This window comes from Pteropus alecto, unplaced genomic scaffold (genome assembly GCF_000325575.1).
Source record: "Pteropus alecto unplaced genomic scaffold, ASM32557v1 scaffold65, whole genome shotgun sequence".
NCBI classification, from domain to species: domain Eukaryota; kingdom Metazoa; phylum Chordata; class Mammalia; order Chiroptera; family Pteropodidae; genus Pteropus; species Pteropus alecto.
In genome coordinates, this window is record NW_006439191.1 from 8,244,659 (window position 1) to 8,258,492 (window position 13,834).

General features: G+C 47.0%; 1 protein-coding gene and 1 non-coding gene across 2 annotated transcripts in view; both read left to right on the plus strand.

Annotated features, from left to right (window-relative positions):
• LOC102882822 (mitochondrial amidoxime-reducing component 1) overlaps positions 1-237 on the plus strand; it is a 14,055-nt gene extending 13,818 nt beyond the window's left edge. Inside the window, exon 6 of the mRNA XM_006916234.1 lies at positions 70-237. Within this exon, the coding sequence (XP_006916296.1) occupies positions 70-199 (130 nt within the window). The 3' untranslated portion in view covers positions 200-237. The remainder of the gene's footprint in view (positions 1-69) is intronic.
• Positions 238-11,988: 11,751 nt separating this feature from the next.
• LOC112483272 lies at positions 11,989-12,112 on the plus strand. Its single transcript, XR_003047580.1, has one exon. It is a non-coding gene; the product is annotated as a U6atac minor spliceosomal RNA (small nuclear RNA).
• The last annotated feature ends 1,722 nt before the right edge of the window (positions 12,113-13,834 follow it).

The following is a 13,834-nucleotide window of genomic DNA, read 5'->3' on the forward strand; positions in this document are numbered from 1 at the left end:
GAGAAGCCACTTGCCGCGTGAGCCCTTGCTTCTGATTGGCTGTGACTCGTGATCTCTCTCCTCCTGCAGCTACCGCCTGTGTGACCCTTCGGAGCAAAAGTTATACGGAAAATCGCCTCTCTTTGGACAGTATTTTGTTCCGGAAAACCTAGGGACCATCAAAGTGGGAGACCCCGTGTACCTGCTGGGCCGGGAATAGGCGCCATAGGTCCTGGAATCTCAGATGCCTTTGAAAAAAAAAATTAAAATAAAAAATAAATAAAATCCTCCAAAGCGCCAGCGCTCGAAGGCCGGTGTTTGCAGCGGGCACCGCGGCGCTTTCTGGGGATGTGCGAGTCCCACGCTTTTCCTCGTGCTCGAAGCGGAGACACGTAGTCTCGACGATTTGTAGGACTCCGGGAAGCCCCCCAAATGGCGAGATCCTGAAGACTCCCCAGTTAACGCCGACTGTGGAGCGATCGTTTCTCCTCCTCCATTCCCCGGCCCAGAGCGCCCCATCTCCATCGTTTCACGGCTGCTCCTTAGGGAAAGGAAAGAGGAGCAGCGGGCGAGCGAGGGGAATGTTCTGGAAGGTTTTTATCACCCCATGCACGGGGCATGCAATGGGAATTAAACGGATTTACCCCCCCCCCCCCCCAAAAAAAAAGGCTGGAATGTGACTCCATCGTCCTCCGCACACCCCTGGCTACATTTCGAAAGGGCGTGAAGAGCTTGGAAACACCTCAGAAGCGCGCATCATATTGGACCTGGCGCCGCCGCTTCCGTCCAGTGTCCACGAGGACGTGGGGAGCTCTTGGGAGCACGCTGGGCCTCCGGACTGGGGGGCAGAAGAGGTGGCAGGCGGGAAAGCCAGCTCAGGGGAGCAGCGTGCTGTCGGCCCCTGATCAGGGGCGGGGGAAAGGCGAGGCCAGGAAACGAAGCGTCGTATATCTCGTGCGCGTCCCCAAACTTCCCCCAGTATCTGAACGTGGACGAGGGCGCCGCAGAGGGCGGGGGGCACCCCTCGTTCGCGTTGCCCAGGAAACGACCGAGGCCCTGTGAACGCGTAAGAGCACGAAGGAGCCTCTTGAAAGGAGGTGGTGCCATCTAGTGGCGTTGAGTGGCAGCTCAGAGCCAGCTGTCGAAAAATTGGAAAAATTCCTGTGGATGGTGTTAGTTTTCCACCCTAGAATTTTTTTTTTTTTTTTAAACTCCAGGTGTTTTCTGCGTCTCTGTTGGAAACACTCCATTTCCCGAAAGCGCTCCGGAGGATGGCTGTCTGTCACAGTTTTCCAGGATCCTTGCTGATCCCCTCCACTCCTCATGACTGGCTGCTTCTCCTCACCGTTTAGGGTGAAAAAGTTCTAAAGTCCGCGGATAAGAAGAAATGTGACTGTGATTCAAAGTAAACCGCTGAAGACCTTTCGCAGGAGAAAGGAAAAAATGTAAGTCAATTTGTTTAAAAACCGGTATCTAACGTTTCCGCCGATGGAATTATGTAGCGCTAAGGTCTGATGACGTGTGTCTTTCATTGCCAGTTTGTCCTTCGATTGTATTAGGAAGCTGACGAAATCATGAAAAATGTTTCAAAACTATAAATAAATAAAACCTACTTTGACCGGTTTTGAATCTCACTGACTTCTTGGTACCGAGTCAGGCTTTGAAAGCTGACAGAATTGAGCAGACAAAGCCAAAGATCCCGCCACCCGACCAGAGCTCCCTCAAACGCGTCCACTCACACACAGCATCCCCAGGCAAATGCCCATTTTTGAAGGACTGTCAAGTAAACATGCTTTCTACCCAAAGCTGTGCATTTTCCAGTGGTTTTATAAAAACGGTCAGAGGTCATTGGACTTTAGCCTAGATTTGAGGTAAAGTTAAGAGTTAACAGGTGCATGGATATACGTTTTCTGGTTGGTGAATTACTATCATTTGTAGTCTGGATGCTTTACGAGAGGTAAAGAATTAAAATAATCAAATAACCTGGCCCATCACCTTCCCCCCACAATGCACTTTTTACTGAAACGACAGATAGGCTGAGGCAAAAATAAGACTTCGGCCAGTAGCATACTTAAGGGACCGTGGCAGAATGGCCACCATATTTATGAAACCACGTGGATATCGGCTTTCTGAGCAGCCGATAGTTAGGGATGAGAAGTTCCAGGTTGGTTTGGTGGCTGTTCCTAGATGTTTGTAACCGGTGGCAAGAGAAATGGCTTAGTCATGAATTTCTAACCCCTGTAAATGGTAATTCACTTCCCCAGCAACCTGCTCTGTGTGAGGGCCACGCTTCAGGCAGACCCCATCATTCTCTGCGTTGCAGGGTGACCTTAAAATGGAAGGGGGTACCCAGACACCCTCTTCATTGGAGGGAGTCTTCTTGTGTCTCTCAGAGGTTCCGATGACCCTAGAATGTCAGGGGAGTTGGCAGGCTTTCTGTCAGTGAGATTTAGGAGCCATTTACTTGTGTTTATTTTATATTTATGAGTTGGTTGCTGCTAAAGGCAGGCTGATGTCTAGTTTCTTTTGGAAGAGGAACATTTATTTGCACACAATTCCACTTGAAATGTGGGGTCAGGACTACAGACCATCCCAGCCCTTCAGAAAGGTCTTAGAGCTGTGGGGGGCGACACTCGAGGTCAGGCCAAAACACCCACCCCTGGTGGCTGTTTTGTTCCGGGTGGCAGTCACAGCAGAGAGTTTCAAATCCAGAGCTGGAGATCTGGACAGGGCCACTGTGGGGGGACTCTGGGCCGGCTGCATAATGGCTCCTGTTCACGGCTCTTCTGCTAAAAAGTTAGAAATTCGAAGCCAGGAGATAAAAGCAGCAACCTCTATACGCAAAGGGAGAAAGAACTCCAGGTGAGCTGGACAATGGGCCGCACCCTCCACTGTGTCCTGGGGGTTTGGTAAAACTTCCTGAGGGGCCACTGAACTTGACTAGCCACATGAGGAGGCTGTCATCACCAGCTCTGGCACGCTGGAGTGCTATGCCAAGTCCCCAGACAAATTATAACAATCCATGATGGCAGACAGCAGAGATGTAAGGGTCACTCCAGGCGCCAGAGCATCTCCCGGGCCCGGCCTCCAGTGTGGGTGTACCAGGGTGGTGGCGCCATATCCTAACCCCGCACTTCCCCAGTTTCATCGGCCCGTGGAATTCTGAAAGTTCGCCTGGTGGTTGCTCCCTAAAGAACGCCCTGGACCAGAAACCGAGAAATCCCGCGTGCCTCCCTCCCCTTCCCAGGCCAGCGGTCCTCAAGGCTCCGGAGCCGGAGAGAAGCATCCAGGTGGCGTTTAACGCCAGCCTCCCACAGCTCTGTTCTGATTCTCTGGATGCATGCCGCCGTGATCGCCAGAAGGAGCACCCACCCGCCAGGGGCAAGGAATCGTGGTTAGCAGGAGAGGTGCATTCGTGGGAAGGTTCTAGAAGTTAAAAGGGTCCCCTGCCGCATGGAGGAGGCCTCCCTTGGGATGGATGATGCCTCCTCTTGTCTTCTTCCTTGTGGAAGGACAGACTGGGGCTTAAAGGATTCAAGAGATGAGGGGAGCATGTCTTAGACTATTAGCTCTCCTGTCGTGGGTCTTAGGAGCATCAGTGCTCTCAGATGCCCACCTGCACCAGGGAGGGGTGCCACCTTGCCGTCTGCCAGCTTCGCCGTCCACTGCAGCTCCTTTCTCCAGTGGGGCCACCTCCCGTCACATCCAGCAGAATCAGCCCTGGCCCCTATTGCCCCCGGTCACACGTCAATATGCACTTTATATTATTAATCTCCTATCGGCAATGTTTGCTTCTACCATGTTCTTAGAAATGGACAAGTGAGTTACGACGTCATCTCAAGTTCCCCTATTTCAAGCCAGGGGGAAAATCTGGCTCAACACCACAAATGTTTTGGGACCTGAAATAATAAAAATGTGTACATATTTTTTAATCCGAAGTAGCTCAGTGTCAGCTCTGACTGCACTGGCTTCAGAGGAAGAGTCCCGGCCACGGCTTTGCGGAGGATCCTGCTCTCCCTCAAACACAGCCGACATGGGCCAGGTGGGCCACCTGGTCCCATGCTCTTCACCTGGCTCAGAAGGAGGAGCTGCCTTAATCACATTATTCATCTTCCCGGACAGGGCTGTAGCTCACACGACGTAACGAAGAAGTCTAAGAAATGACTTGCCATCCGACTTCTTCTGAGGCTGATGAGTGGGTCAAGTTCACTTAGATTTGGCTACTGACCAGCCTAATCTATTCACTCAGGTAGTCCTCAGTCATGTGCCCTTACCGTCACAGAACATTCCAGACTGCTCTTCCTCCTGCCTCCCTCGCAAGCCCACAGTGCCCGATTCTTCCTCCTCGTTCCCTTCTCTCCACCCTCTACCAATCCCCAGCCTGTTTTCAACAGTCCGGGCTCCAGTCTTGGTGGAGCCTTATGGGATTGAAGTAAGTCTGACTCCTCTCTGTCTCTCTCTCTCTGTCTCTCTCTGTCTCTCTCTCTCTCGGTAAGTCTGACTCCTCTCTCTCTGTCTCTCTCTGTCTCTCTTTCTCTGTCTCTCTCTGTCTCTGTCTCTCTCTGGGATTTCCTGGGAGCACTGTCAATAAAGTCCTATTGTCATAATTATTTCTGATAATAGCGTTCCACCTAATGAAAGTCTCGGAGAGATTGCATGTACTCGGGCTAAGGGAGGGTCACCTTCCAGATGACGAGCCTAGCAATTAAAGCAGCTCGTTAGCCGGACGCCCAGGACGGCCCAGGACAGCTGGAGAGTTCTCCTCCGCAAGCGGCTCTGGTTAACATCAACCACGAAAGCTCTTTGTAAACACGCAAATAATTGATCGTCCGGCGCTCACAGAGCTACCGAGGATCTGAGCTCTGATGACTCGTTTGCGAGCCATTCCTGTCGTCTGCAGGCCATAACACTGGAGGAATGATGACCGTTTCTTGGAGATTCTTCTGGGGCTGGAGTTGCCAGGATTAAGGCTGTAATGGTTTGTTATGATGACTTTTGTTATTCCATTAGGCTCAATTGCTTTAAAAAATGATGTGCGCATACTTTCGGAATGTTTTTACCCTTTACGTTGACCTGACATCATAGTTTACATTACGGAATGTATTAATGACAGAGGAGTGTTTTCATGTCCCAAGGACAAGTTTTAACAACCATAATCTGCCCTTAGTCGTCATAAATATAAACGTATTGGTCAAACAGATCTCGTTAATGTGGCTAAGATAAATGCAAGTCTATATTTTAAGGCAGTTGAAGTCTTAGAGAAAAATCTGGGGCTAAGGGATCTCGCATACGTGCTACGAAAAGGCTGAGACAATTAACATCTTTCCCTCTCTGGTTTTATGTTAGAGTCAGACAGATATAAACGTCTCGGGGATGTCGAGAAAGATCGTTCACATAGTTTCTGGACACCGTTGCTGCCTGGTGGGGTGAATCTTAGTTCTTAAAGTCATATTCTTCTTATCCAGGGCTCTGGAAACAAAACCAAATAAAGACTTCAGCTCTTAGTCGCGTGTGGCCGAACCACATTTCCCACGTCTTACGGTGTCTTAAAGTTTTAACTGCGCTAATGCCCCTTGCCCCAAGGTCACGCTCCCGGTGGGAGGGGTCCCTTGTCCTCGGATGTTTGCCTGACGCTTTGCATCATCCCAGTCGTCAATCCGTATGTTGGCAGGCGACGTTCTGGGCACGAGCTTTGTCTTCCTCCTCGTTACGCCACACTCAGAAGTGTAGGCCTTTGTGGTGTCCACATTTTAAGCTCCTCCGGCAGGATATAAATTCCTGTCTAAGAAATGCTTTTTAATCGTGGTTTCATTTCGAATCGTGAAAATGCATTTAAGGCAGTCACGTCTCAAACGCTGCTCTTCACAGGAGTTAGTCTGTGCTACAGCAAACACGGTGCCATCATTAACCTCTGTGCGGGTCGTGGTCACCTGGCGATGACCGATGAGTGCTTCAGATAAGACCATTTACCTCTCTTCCCCGAGAAGAAGTTTCTTCCGAACCTGCCATGGCCTTTGGCAGCACCCCGCAGTCGGCTTCAGAGATGGGACTTCACCTGGAACTTCTCTGGGACTAGGGATTGGAGCGTTTTCAAAATTTTGTTGGTGCGAGGTCAGCGCTGTGATAATCTGATCTCCCGTGCGGCGAATACTTTGTGATCTCTTTACAAAGCGAGGTGCGTACACCCATGCCCACGGCAGCATGATTCCCGAGAGAGGAAAGGCAGAAGCAGCCCCGTGTCCCTGAACAGGAAGATGAATAGATGAAGTGTGGTGTCTGCACATGATGGAGTCGCATTCAGCCTTAAAAGGGAGGAAATCTGGACACGTGTTCGGACGACATGGGTGGTGGACCTTGAGGACATTATGCTAAGTACAAGGAGCCAGTCACGAAAGGGCAGATACCGTATGATTCCGCTTATACGCGGTTCCTACTGTAGTCAAACTCATAAAAATGGGAAGGAGAAGAGTGTTTGCCCCGGCCTGGGAGAGAGGAGCATGGGAGTTAGTGTTTAATGGGGGAAGAAGACAGTTCTGGAGATGGACGGTGGGGAATGTACTTAATGCTACTGAACTGTGCACTCGAACATGATTGACGGCAAATTTTAAGTTATGTGCATTTTCCCACAATTAAAAAATAATAATACACCTAGGAAGACCAGGTGCCGTAGGCGTAAAAAATTAAAAAATAAAGGATTGTAAACTGACAAGGTCCTTGCAATCTGTGAGGCCAACCAAGGGTTGCCTCGCCTATAAAAAATAAATAATAATAATAATAAAGAAAATGAAGGGCGGCGCATCGGAGACTTGGAGAGGAAGTAATCCAACCTCCAAGGCCCCTTCCTGGAGAGACGGGTCAGGCTGCAGCCACTGAAGGAATACGAGCCCCATCTAGAAGGTCAAGAATTCCTCTTGCCGAGACTAAAGAGAAAGAGAAGTTGAAATGCACTGTCTTTGAACTTAATCTTGATGGAGGGTGAGATCATTTAACTCCAGACTGTAGTTTCTTGCTTTCACTTCCTTTGGACCTTCACGTGTAAGGGGATTTCATTTCAGACTTCGGGCTTCCTGGCCATTTGATCTGTTGAGGTGGGGTTAAGTTCAAGTGCACAGCCTCTTACTGCTGGGGCGCCTTTATGATTTCGTCGGGTTTCACTGCGTAACCCCTGATAGGTTATGGAGTCAGTGTGTTTGGAAACGATTCGACTTGGGAAATAGAAGCGGTCCTACTTTTTCTGCCTTGACCGCAGAAAGGCCTTGAAGAACGCAGTGTCCTGCACTGACGCATCTCAGAACCTTATGGGACAAAAATCCATACTGCCGGACCAGGAAGACCTATGAGGGAGCCGTGGCTGGTAGTGGGGTGTGGGTTGGTTCCCTCTCTGAGGGGTGAGGACTTCCCGTTGACCACAGGCATAATGGTTCAACGCAATGGGTCCAAAGAACAAAAAAACAAGACTTTTGGGGAAGTCCTCCCTGCCTGTTGCTTTGATGCTATAATAACACTTCTCCCTGGTGTGTCCTAAAGAAGGGACATCAGTCTTGGCCTCCCCTGCTCAGGAGCGGTCTCACGGGTAAATCTGGGAGCAGCGAATCAGCTCTGCTCCTCCACCCCCTTCTTCAGGTTTCAGGGTGTCGGGGTCCTGGTCTCTTTGGTCTAGGTGGGGAGCTTGGCAGGAAAACCCTAGCCTAGTTAGAGAGGCTCGTGGTTTTGTTCGGTGCTGCCCAGGCTGGCTGGATTAAATTCAACACAAGTTGACCTTTGGACAACACGGGTTTGAACTGAGCAGGTTCACTTTCCCTAAGTTAAAAAAAATAAACACCTAAGAAATAAACACCTAAAACACCAAAAAAATAAGACCTAAGAAAGTCATAAGGAAGAGAAAATATATTTTTCTGCAGCTTGCTTTATCCTAAGACTGAGGTCTATAATACATATAGAACATCCAGTGTGTGTTAGTTGACTGTTTATGTTGTCGGTGAGGCTTTCAGTCAACAGTGGCTCCTGATAGTTAAGTTTTGGGGGAGCCAAAGCTACAGGGGTGTTTTCGACTGTGCAGAGGTTGGCACCCCTCACCCCGCATCGTGCAAGGTCAGCTGTACTGCGACTCAGTATTGATAATTTCATTGCTTCTGTATTCTCACATTCTCCAGCCTACCTTTTATCAATAGTAAGACAGATATTTTGCTCTCAAAAAAATAAATAAAATAGGACTTTTTAAAATCAAAAACGACGTCCACACTCTCAATGCCCGGACATTTGCAGAGCGCCATGGAGTCTGCGGGGGGCGTCCACCCTGCTGGACCTTCCTGATAATCAGAGAGGTCGGACTGACGTGCAAGTCTTTTGTAAGATGCTTTAGGATGATGTTCGCACGTATCCGTGATTCATAACTCGTGCTGGTGAGGTTTGCAAAGGTGACGAAGCGTGCTGTGTATGGGTGATTGGCTACGATTAGAACTCCAGGCTTTTTGGCTCAGAGCCCTACGCTGCTAAAGCAGCTCATCTTGCCAATAAGTTGGCAAGAGTGAATTCCAAGAGTGGTGGTATATGCAACGAGAAACTGGTTTAACCCTACCATCCTGTCTTGAAACCTTTGTTTATAATATAACAGAGGGAACTTTAAGACTGCCGTACGGCAGCTGTTGTGTGTATGCAGATCACGTGGGCACCTTGTTTAAAATGGGTATTTCTGTCTCTGACACCGAGATATCCTGCTGCAGGTCTGGAGTGGGACCTAGAAGTTCTCATTTTTAAATGGAACCAACTGTTCTAAACTCTTACCTGATTTTCTGCAGATCACGCATTCTGCCTCCACTGTAATACCAACATTTTCTTTTTTTTTCTTTTTTTGGGGGCTTTATTGAAATATTGTAAACAATTCGTTGCTCGTATTTACATTGTACAATTCAATGAGTTTTTTTTTCAATTTTAGTTGGCATACAATAATATATTGGTTTCAGTTGTACAAGAGTGTTTAGAGATCTATATAACTCACAAATTGATCATCCCACTAAATCTAGTACCTCTCTCCTCCCTTACATATTTATTATAATATTATTAACTATTTTCCTTATGCCACACTCAATATCTTCATGACTATTTTGTAACTATCCATTTTTACTTAATCCCTTTGCCTTTTTCACCACCACCCCGCCCAAGCCCACCTCCATCTAGTAGCCTTCAACATATACTCTGTGTCTATGAGTTTATTTCCATTTTTGCTGCTGTTGTTGATTTTGTCCTTTAGATTCCGCATGTGTGTGAAATCATGCGATATTTGTCTTCCTCTCTCTGATTTATTTCATTCAGCGCAACACCCTCTAGGTCCATCAAGGCGGTATCTTTTTCCATCCCCTTCCTTCAAGTCTGTGTGAGTCTTTTAATCTGAAGTGAGTCTCTCGTAGGCAGCATATTTAGGGTCTCGTTTTCTTATCCATTCATCCACTCTGTCTTTTGGTCGGAGCGCCTAATTCTTTTCCATTTGAGGTACTTGTTGATAGGAATGTAGTTGTTAGCATTCTTTATTCCTGTTTTTATTACATGTTTTTTTTCTTAAAGAAGTCCCGCCAACATTTCCTGTCATACGGGCTTGGTGCTGATAAATTTCTTTAGCGTATTTTTGTCTGGGAAGCTCTTTATCTGTCCTTCGACTCTAAATGATGGCTTTGCTGGGTAAAGTATTCTTGGTTGTAGATCCCAACATTTTCTTTAATGGTGTATGAAGAATTACTGGCTTGACAAATCCTGGCTTTCTTAGAAAAACGGAACTCACTCGAATACTTCACGGTCAAACGTGGATGTGCCCATTTTGGGTGATGGGTTTACAATGACGTGAACACAAGGGGGACCACGGCACCCACTTCAGGATGTAGTGCAGGACCGTCTGTACCCTGAAAAAGAGCGAAACTCTGGAGGCTTCAAACCTGGGCCTCCAAGCCACTGAGCTCACTACACGTCATTAACGAATCCTGGGTTAATTAGCCAGGAAGGACCAATGCTTGGGGCTTAATAACTGTGTACAGATCATGTGGCAAATGACCGTGTGTGCGTGTGTGTGGGGGGAGGAATAAATGAGAAAGGATGCATGCTGTGTAAGAATATTCGCTTCTTTTTTTAATCAGTAAGTGCCTTTTAATGAAATATAGCATTAGCAACGTAAAGAACATGAGAGCCGACGGTACAGCTTTTGGGTTTTTCCTTTTTGCTTTTAAGGTGAGGATTAGGGAAGCTGATGAGGGATTGATTGCCTCATTCTCTCAGAGTGAGACTGGCTGTGTCAACTGGTGTTCTCACTCCACCTTCCAGCCACGCTTCAGAGGAAACTCTTTTCATGTGAGCTGGAAAAGATGAATTTCAAGCTTCACTGAGAGCTTTAAAACCTGAAATCTGTCTTGAAAATAACCTGTCTCTTAGGAATCTTCAGTCTCCAAGAATTACACAGCTTTGTCTCAGGCAGTGGAATGGCCGTATTATTAACCACGATTCCTTAAGTCTCCAAGTAGAAGGATGTTACAAATCTGAAAGTATTTGTTCTGGTTTGTGACTAAGCAAAACTGTATGATATTAAGTCAGATGTTGTTATAAACATATGAAATGGCACATTTTTTTTTTTTTCCCCCGCAGCTTGGGGGATTGTGGTGTGAAGCTCCTGGGAATGTGGAAATGTTTTCATAGTCTTGGAAACTGAGTCTGCGTGTGTGTGTGTGTGTGTGTGTGTCTCTGCCAGGTAGAGGGGATGAGTGGCATCCTAGCACCCCGGGATGTTGGGGTTGGAAGCTCTGCCAGGTAGAGGGGATGAATGGCATCCTAGCACCCCGGGATGTTGGGGTTGGAAGGGATCTTAGACACAAGCTAGTTCACCAACTTCCTCATTACCCAGATCATGGTCGTGACCCCCCCGGCCCTGTGTAATGACAATCGTGATGGTGGGGACAGTTCCCCTCTGGTAAGTGTTCGCTGGCCTTCAATTTTCCACCTCAAAGTGATGGTTATGCCACTGTATGGTAGAGACAGTGACAAAGAAGTCATATAGAGTGCAAAAAAATCTTAATTTTTCCTGTGCTGGTGCTTATGGGTAGTTTTTCTTTCTGTAGTTTCCAAATATATTATTATTTTATAGTTAAGAAAATAAATTAAAAAATTTTTTTTACTTTTCACATAACCTAAATTTGCAATTCAGCAGATCGATCTGCTTACCTAATAAACTCTTTTAAAAATTTATTTTTAATTAATTAATTAATTTTTGGTGACATTGGTTAACAAAATCCCGTAGGTTTCAGGTGTACAATTTAAGAGTAAGGCATATATACATTGCATTCTCTGTTCCCTTCTCATAGTTAGATTTTTTTCTGTTACCACATATTCGATACTTTCTTTCCTGATCTACCTCCCCCGACCCCGCCCTCCGGTAACCACTAGTCTATTGTCCATATCCACGAGTCTCTGTTTGTCCTGTTTGTTGCTTTTAGGTTTATATCCCATATATAAGTTATATCATGTGGTTTTCAACTTTTTCTGGCTTATTTCTGCTTAGCATGATGATCTCGAGGTCCATCCAGGTTGTCATGAATGACAGTATTTCATCTCTTCTTATGGCTGAGTGTTTATATATTTAAGTTTATATTTAAAACTATAGCCTCAGAGCATTTGTGTATTTAATAATCGCCTTTTAAAGAGGTGATTTAAGATGCTGATAGCATTCTACTAACTGTTTAGAGCCACCCTGTCCAACATGGAAGCTGTTAGCCACACAGGGCTATTGAAATGTGGCTGGCCCAAATCGAGATGCACCGTAGGTATAAATTACACACCAGATGTCAAAGAGTTGTACAAATGAAAGAGCGTAAGTAGCTCAGGGATTATTTTTCATCTTGATGGCATGTTGATATGATAACAATTTGGATAAACTGGGTTAAACAAGTTGCTTGAATTAATTTTATCTGTTTCCTTTTATCTTTTGAATGTGGCTCTTAGAAAATTCAAAATTACGCATGTGTGTGTACGTGTGCGTCGTATAAAGGAGAGAAGGTTAGCCATCTCCTTGACGGGGATGAAAAAGGCCCTCGGGCCTGTGTGACACACATACAGCTAAGGCATTGCCACCTGCTTGGTGACGTCTCAACATGGTTTTGAGAAAGGAGAGAGTGACCGCTTTGTGGGTGTGAGGTTATTTTTCTGGGCTGATAAAAATATTCTGGATCTAGATGGGGGTGATGGGCACATAATATTGTGAATAAACTAAATGTTTTTTACGCAACGAATAAATCAAAGTTCATATATGGCTCACATTATCCTTCTGCTTAATGCGTTTTAAGTTAAGGAGGTAGGAAGTGTGGCTTTGCTTAAAACGGTGTCTCTAGAAATAGGAGAAAACGTGGAAAGAGGCAAGGATGGGCCGAGGATTGTGGGGCAGTCGGCGCACCTTTCTCTCCCGCTTTGGTGAAGGCATGAAGCTGGGCACCGTCGGCCGTGAGCGACTGAGGCACAGGCACTGAGGTCACGAGCGGAGCTTATGACGTGAATAATTCCAGGTTTCTTCCGCTGTCCAGAAGTAGAACGTTCCTCTGAAACCCGTTGTAAGCTGAACTACTGCGAAACCGAGGAGCAGTCAGTCACCTTACGACACATCTTCTTAACAGATGCCAAGAATAAATCAGATCAAGCCCACGTGCTCGCAGATCCGGGTCAGAGTTATGGCAGCTTGAAGCAAAGGCCTGATGGTTCCTGGCCTTAGCGCGGTGATCACATCATACGGCGTCTAAATGTTGAATCACTGTCTTGTGCACCTGGAAGTAACATAATGTATGCCAACTGTACTGAAACATTTTATTTTTTTAATTTAAAAAACAAAGGCCTCACGCAAACTTTCAAAACGTGGATGGTAGCTCTAATTGCAAGAGTGAGGTGCGCTATGATGGAGAAGCGTAGGGTGCCGAGGTGACATGTCAGCTGAGCTCTGAAGGATAACGCCTCAGCCTGGCGAAGCGGGTGCCGGTGGTTGGGGTCAGAAGTGGGGAAAAGTGTTCCCAGCAAAGGACACACAGACGCATACCTACTCCTCCGCGGGAAGGGGCACAGTTCCATCAACAGTCTACCCACCAGCCCAGTCCCACCGCTCAAGCCCACACCTCTCCCTCCGGAGCCATGCGAACTCCGAGAGGCCATGCTGGTTACGAAACCATCTCCGTTTGTGCGTTTTCTTATTAGACTCATAAAACTTGCCTATTCCTTTCTGCTGCCCCCTCCCTCCTCCTTATACGACTGGCCGAGAGAGAAACCCCAAGAAAAACGCACACTCCCCAGATTTTATTATAGTTATTATGACTCAGATTTGAAGACTAGAATTTAATGGAGGTTTCCCTAACATTCCTTGAAGGGCTTTTTTCCCACCAGCCATGAAGTAGGATTGAAAAAACATGTTTCTTTAAAAAAAAAAAAGAAGAACCCCTCTGAATTCAAAGTTCCGGTTATTTTGAAAGCGGAGCCTGCGTTCGAAATGTCTGTGCTCTCTTCACACCCGCCTCTTCTCCTGCATTCCTTTCCTCTGTATTTCTCTGGTGCAGCAAGAAGCAAACCAGAGGGGTTGACCTTGCCCCTGACCTTGCTCTGTGACCTTGGCCTCAGTTTCTTCAAACGTAAAAGGCAGAGATGAATCTCAGGGCTCAGGTGTCCTTGGAACCTAACGCTCCTCGGATCTCCTGGGAGAACGTCAGCCATAGGCAATTCATGCAGCAGCTCCCAGTCCCATAGGCAAAACCAGGCTTCGTTCAAACTCCCTTTTTTCCGGGAGGGAAATTGGAGGCGGGGCCTTCCTTGTCCTCTGAGGTCACCTGGGTGAAGCCAATTTAGGCAT